Raw genomic sequence first — 6,446 nt, 5'->3', positions numbered from 1 at the left:
TTGTTTGTCTTGTTGGGTAGAGCCGGGAGACGATTTCGCTACCGAGGAGCCCGTTGAGTTTGCTTGTGAGGATCCAGTCAACTCTGACAACTGTGCATGCAAGATGATCATACCCTCGAAATCACTACTATCTTTGCTATGCTAGTTTGCTCGCTCTTTTGCTTTGCCACTGCTACGATGCCTACCATTTTCTTGTCAGCCTCCCAATTGCATGATTGAACCTTTAACCCACCTTGTCCTAGCAAACCGTTGACTGGCTATGTTACCGCTTTGCTCAGCCCCTCTTATAGCGTTGCTAGTTGCAGGTGAAGACTGGAGCCGTTCCTATTGGAACATCTTTTATTTGCTTGTTGGGATATCACTATATTGCTATGTTATCTTAATGCATCTATATACTTGGTAAAGGGTGGAAGGCTCGGCCTCTCGCCTAGTGTTTTGTTCCACTCTTGCCGCCCTAGTTTCCGTCGTATCGGTGTTATGTTCCCGGATTTTGCGTTCCTTACGCGGTTGGGTTATAATGGGAACCCCTTGATATTTCGCCTTGATTAAAGCTTTTCCAGCAATGCCCAACCTTGGTTTTACCATTTGCCGCCTAGCCTTTTCTTTCCCTTGGGTTCTGCAGACTCAAGGGTCATCTTATTTTAACCCCCCCGGGCCAGTGCTCCTCTGAGTGTTGGTCCACCTGTCAGCTACCGGTGGCCACCAGGGGCAACTCTGGGCTGGCCTACCCGTACCTAGGACAATCTGAGTGTGCCCTGAGAAAGAGATATGTGCAGCTCCTATCGGGATTTGTCGGCACATTCGGGCGGTGTTGCTGGTCTTGTTTTAACCTGTCGGAGTGTCTTGAGTTACCAAGATACCGAGTCTGATCGGAACATCTTGGGAGGAGGTCTTTTCCTTCGTTGACCATGAGAGCTTGTCATGGGCTAAGTTGGGACTCCCCTGCAGGGATTGAACTTTCGAAACCGTGCCCGCGGTTATGGGCAGATGGGAATTTGTTAATGTCCGGTTGTAGACAACTTAAACCTTAATTAATTAAAATGAATCAACTGAGTGTGTTACCGTGATGGCCTCTTCTCGGCGGAGTCCGGGAAGTGGACACGGTGTCGGCGTTATGCTTGCGCAGGATGTTCCTCTAGTTCCTCACTCGCGCCTTGCCTCCTCTTCTCGCTCTCTTTTGCGGATAAGTTAGCCACCACATATGCTAGTCGCTTGCTGCAGCTCCACATATACTTGCCTTATCCTTCCTATAAGCTTAAATAGTTTTGATCGCGAGGGTGCGAGATTGCTGAGTCCTTGTGGCTCACAAATACTATAATTCCAGATGCAGGTCCAGGTGATTCCGCTCCAGGTGACGAGTACGAGCTCAAGTGGGAGTTCGACGAGGACTCTCAGCGTTACTATGTTTCCTTTCCCGATGATCAGTAGTGGTGCCTAGTTGGGGTTCGATTCAGGGCCTTGTCGCATGTTGGGTTCTTTTCCATTTTGGCGCCGTAGTCGGGCCATGAGTGTTTGCTTGATGGATGTTATTTATGTACTCTGATGTGACGTGGCGAGTGTAAGCCAACTATGTTATCTCCCCCTTTTATTATGTATTACATGGGATGTTGTAATGATTGCCTGACTTGCGACATTGCATGCAATGCGGTTATGTCTCTAAGTCGTGCCTCGACACGTGGGAGCTATAGCTGCATCGAGGGCGTTACAGGATTGTAGGTGGGGATTATGGCAGCGATTAACCTCATAAGTCGTGCCTTGGACCCCACCTCTGTTTATATAGTGCGGGTCACAGGGGCCCACCAACCATGGTTTGGTTGGCGCCCCCGGTCAGGGCGCGAGTCAGGGGCCTGTTCGACCTATTGGGTTCGAATGGGAGAGAGATCAACCTAACATTCTCCCCCTTGATCTCAACTTTACTTTTAACTTTATACTTTCTAGTTTATTTGTTTCATCATGTATTGGTACATAGAGCATGTTTCATTGTCACAGCTTAATTGGCGATAGAATCATACAGCTACAACATACGTTATGTTTAGAAACAAATTCTATTCCTTTTGGGCCTATCCAGGAATCATAAGGCTTTCCCTTAAACCCATGCCGGCTAAGTGTTCCTTGAACACATTGGGTGGTAAGCTTTTCGTTAGCGGATCCGCAAGCATATCCTTTGTCCTTATATGCTCGAGACTTATAGTCTGATCCTGGATTTTATCTTTCACAACATAATACCTTATCTCTATTGTTTTGGCAGCATTACTCGACTTGTTGTTGTGAGCGTAAAATACTGCGGGCTGGTTGTCACAGTACATCTTTAGTGGTTTGTGAATACAATCTACCACTTTCAAGTCGGGTACAAATTTCTTTAGCCATATCGCCTGCCCCATGGCCTCAAAGCATGCTATAAATTCTGCATACATCGTGGATGATGCAACTATCGACTGCTTGGAGCTTTTCCACGAAATAGCTCCCCTAGCGAGAGTGAAGACGTATCCCGATGTGGATTTTCTATCATCTCTGTCCCCCGCAAAATCTACGTCTGAATACCCTTTTATCTATAGGGAATCACTTCTCCTGTATATTAGCACGTAGTCCTTAGTGCCTTGCGCATAACGCAATGCTTTCTTTACCATCTTCCAATGCTCCATGCCTGGATTCTCTTGATATCTACCGAGTACCCCGGTGATAAAAGCTAAGTCAGGGCGAGTGCACACTTGTGCATACTGTAAGCTGCCAACTGCTGAAGCATATGGTACTGCTTTCATTTGATCGATCTCGTACTGGTTCTTGGGACATTGGAATTTCCCAAAACTATCGCCCTTGACTATAGGAGCAGGTGTGGCTTTACTCGCATGCATATTATACTTTTTAAGAACCTTTTCTAAATATGCTTTGTGCGATAGTCCTAAGACTCCATTGTTCCTATCTCGGTGAATTTCTATGCCCAAAACATATGATGCTTCACCAAGATCTATTATGTCAAAATTTGAGGATAAGAACTTCTTTGTTTCTTGTAGTAGACTAGCATCACTGCTAGCAAGTAGGATATCATCCACATACAAGATTAGGAAAATATATTTTCCATTTTAAAACTTTGCATAAATGCAATTATCCTCAATATTTTCTTTAAAACCAAAACTTTTAATCGTTTGATTAAACTTTAGATACCACTGTCTAGAGGCTTGCTTTAACCCATAAATGGATTTCTTCAGGCCGCATCCCATATTTTCCTTGCCTTCCATGATAAAACCCTTAGGCTGTTTCATGTAGACATTTTCTTTTAAATCCCCATTGAGAAATGTCGTCTTTACGTCTATTTGATGTAACTCTAAATCAAAATGAGCAACTAATGCCATTATGATTCTAAAGGAATCCTTACATGAGACTGGAGAAAATGTCTCATTGTAATTTATCCCTTCTCTTTGTGTAAATCCTTTTGCCACGATTCATGCTTTATACTTTTCTATATTCCCTTTAGAGTCATACTTAATTTTCTAGACCCATGTACAGCCTACTGTTTTGGCTCCTTTAGGAATTTCCTCTAAGTCCCAAACATCTTTGGAACTCATCAATTCCATCTCGTCTTCCATTGCCTTCATCCACTTTGATGAATGAGGGATTCTCATGGCTTCTTCATATGAGGTGGGATCTTTTTCCATATGAACCATTTTTGTGTTATAAACTTTAAAGTCAGTAGAAATAGCTGGCTTTCTTGGTCTTGTAGACCTTCTAAGGGCCTCAGTTTCTGGCACATTCTGTGCCTCAACTTCTGGCACTTCTTCTAAAATTTGTTGTTGCACCTCCCTTTCATGCTCAACAATGGGTTCAGTCGGCTCCTGATGGACAGGTTCCAGGTCTACTCCCATAGTTGTCATGGATGGAGTTGCAACTGGTAGTGAGAAAAATGGCTCCTGAATCATCGGATTAGGTGCATGCACCCTCTTCTCCTCAAGATCAATTTTCCGAGCTACCAAGCTCCCCCTCATCATTTCGTCCTCTAAGAAGACTGCATGTCTCGTTTCTACAAACTCTGTATATCTGTCTGGGCAGTATAAACAAAAACCCTTTGATCTGTCTGGATAGACAATAAAGTGGCAACTTACTGTTTTGGGATCAAACTTTGCAATATTTGGATTAAACATTTTGGCCTCAGCAGGGCACCCCCACACCCTGAAGTGTTGTAGGGAGGGCACCCTTCTTGTCCATAGCTCGTACGGTGTTTTGGGCACCGACTTGCTTAGTACTCTATTGAGAATGTGAATGGCGGTTTTAAGAGCCTCCATCCATAATCCCAATGGCAAGTTGGAATAACTCATCATGCTGCGCACCATATCCATAAGTGTACAGTTGCGCCTTTCAGCTACTCCATTTTGATGAGGCTCGCCCGACATTGAATACTGGGCTACTATGCCAGTCTCCTGCAAGAACTTCGCAAAAGGTCTAGGGACTTGGCCATATGGAGTGTGCCGACCGTAGTACTCTCCCCCACGGTCGGACCTTACTATCTTTATTCTTTTATCATGTTGATTTTCAACTTCAGCTTTGAATATTTAAAATTTATCCAACGCTTCAGATCTTTCTTTGATTGGATAAATATAACCATAGCGAGAGTAATCATATGTGAATGTTATGAACGAGTCATATCCATCCACACTTTTCACCGGAAATGGTCCAGAAATGTCTGTGTGGATGATTTCTAGTGTGCTTGTGCTATGGATTGCACCTTTTGATTTGTTTTACGTACTTTCCTTTAATGCAATCTATGCATTGTTCTAAGTCTGAGAATTCTAACGGAGGAAGAATTTCACTTTTGACTAATCTTTCTATTCCCCCCTTTGAAATATGGCCCAAGTGACAGTGCCATGATTTCGATGAGTCGAATGTTCTCTTTCTTTTCTTTTGTTCTTTATTCGATGCGGAAACATGTTCATTCACATTACATACAGAATGCACTTTTTCACGAAGTGATAACAAATAAAGCTCATCGTGTAGTAAAGCATCACCCACATAAGCATTATTATACCATATGGCACACTTGCCATGTCCAAAATAACACTCATAATTTTCTTTGTCCAAACATGAAAAGCTAATTAAGTTTCTATTACATGAAGGAACATAAAGAACATCTCTAAGTAGAAGCTTGAATCCATCAGCTAACTCCAAGGAGATGTCGCCGACAGCTTCAACTTCCGCTTGAATTTCATTTGCTACCTCAATGCCTCTTTCTCTTCTTAGCGTAGTCCGGGTTGAATGGAACCCCTATAAACAATTTGCAACATGAACAGTTGCTCCTGAATCAATCCACCAAGTAGATTTCGAAAACTGTGTGTACAAGAATTCATTAACTAAGGAAACAATGATGTTACCTTGCTTTTCCATTAAGGACTTCAGCCAAATAGGGCAGTCTTTCCTGTAATGCCCGGTCTGCTTACAGTGGAGACAAGTGTCTTTCTCCACTGGGAAAGGCTGTTGCTGACGCTGATGCTGATAGGGAGCTTTTCCTTGTGGCTTTGAAGGAGAACTTTTGTTGTTTTGATTGTAATTCTTTTTCTTGTGACCCTTCACATAGTTGAGTGTACCACCATGTGAGGCTTTGAGTCTGTCCTCTTCTTGGAAAGACATTGCTATTGTCTTTTCAATGTCCCATGTTCCAGGTGACATATTGTAGTTTACAACAAAAGTTTCAAACTCCTTTGGCAGCGAAGCCATGACCAGGTGGACCAGGAGCTTTGGTTTGATCTCCAGATCCTCATTCATGGGCTTTAGCTTTGCTGCCATATTGCTCATCCTGAGGATGTGCTCTCTTATTCCATGACTACCACTTGTGTAGCCTTCTGTCACCAGTTGCTCTAACACCTGGGTGGCATATATCTTTGAAGATCCAGTGAACTAGCTCTTTATCTTTGAAAGCAACTCCCCTGCGGAAGTGCACTCTGCAATGGAGCCTACAATGGTGCTCTCAATTGTATTCTTTATAAATGTCATGCACTTTTTGTTTGCATTGACCCACTTTTGGTTTTCTATGATGTATGACATCTCCAAGGGAGCATAATCTTCCCTCTTTTTAGCCCACGCAGCATCATCATCAATGGCCTCTCTTACTGGCTCTGTAGATCTGACCGGCTGTGGTTCATCCAAAACCCAGTCCACATCAGCACACACAAATGGCAGTTCAACTTTCTTCCTCCACTCAGTGTGATTGTCACCTCTAAGTGTCGGAACATCTTTTAGGCAACTCATCAAGTGAAAGCCTCCTGAAATCACAATTTAATTGACATCAGTATAACAATCATATGCATTAATCTAACATTGGTCAAATTAAACATACAATTGTCTATGCAATTAAATCTATATTACCATTGGGCAAAATATTAGAAATAAATGCACCTTTAAATTTCAATAATAAAACATGATCATGTTATTAACAACGTTGGTCATAAAAAACATAATCG

The 6,446-nt window shown here is 42.9% G+C and overlaps 1 protein-coding gene across 1 annotated transcript; it reads right to left on the bottom strand.

Moving 5' to 3' along the window:
- Positions 1 to 5,206: 5,206 nt before the first annotated feature.
- On the bottom strand, positions 5,207 to 6,234 carry LOC147974884 (uncharacterized). Its single transcript, XM_087519571.1, has 2 exons — positions 5,361 to 6,234; positions 5,207 to 5,253 (listed from the first exon to the last, which is right to left on the bottom strand). The coding sequence occupies exons 1-2, from the start codon at positions 5,779 to 5,781 to the stop codon at positions 5,207 to 5,209; spliced, it is 468 nt and encodes a 155-aa protein (XP_087375697.1). The 5' UTR covers positions 5,782 to 6,234.
- Positions 6,235 to 6,446: the final 212 nt, after the last annotated feature.

This window comes from Triticum urartu, chromosome 4A (assembly GCF_056163025.1).
Source record: "Triticum urartu cultivar PI428250 chromosome 4A, HENAU_Tu73, whole genome shotgun sequence".
NCBI lineage: Eukaryota > Viridiplantae > Streptophyta > Magnoliopsida > Poales > Poaceae > Triticum > Triticum urartu.
This window is presented reverse-complemented; position numbering and strand designations above follow the sequence as displayed.

What these genes read in the sequence shown, in the direction of transcription:
- LOC147974884 (XM_087519571.1), bottom strand. Translation starts at nt 5,781, where the DNA reads ATGAGCAATATGGCAGCAAAGCTAAAGCCCATGAATGAGGATCTGGAG. An exon ending in GTCCTTAATGGAAAAGCAAG is followed by an intron (nt 5,254 to 5,360) that starts GTAACATCATTG and finishes AATTGTTTATAG; the next exon opens with GGGTTCCATTCAACCCGGAC.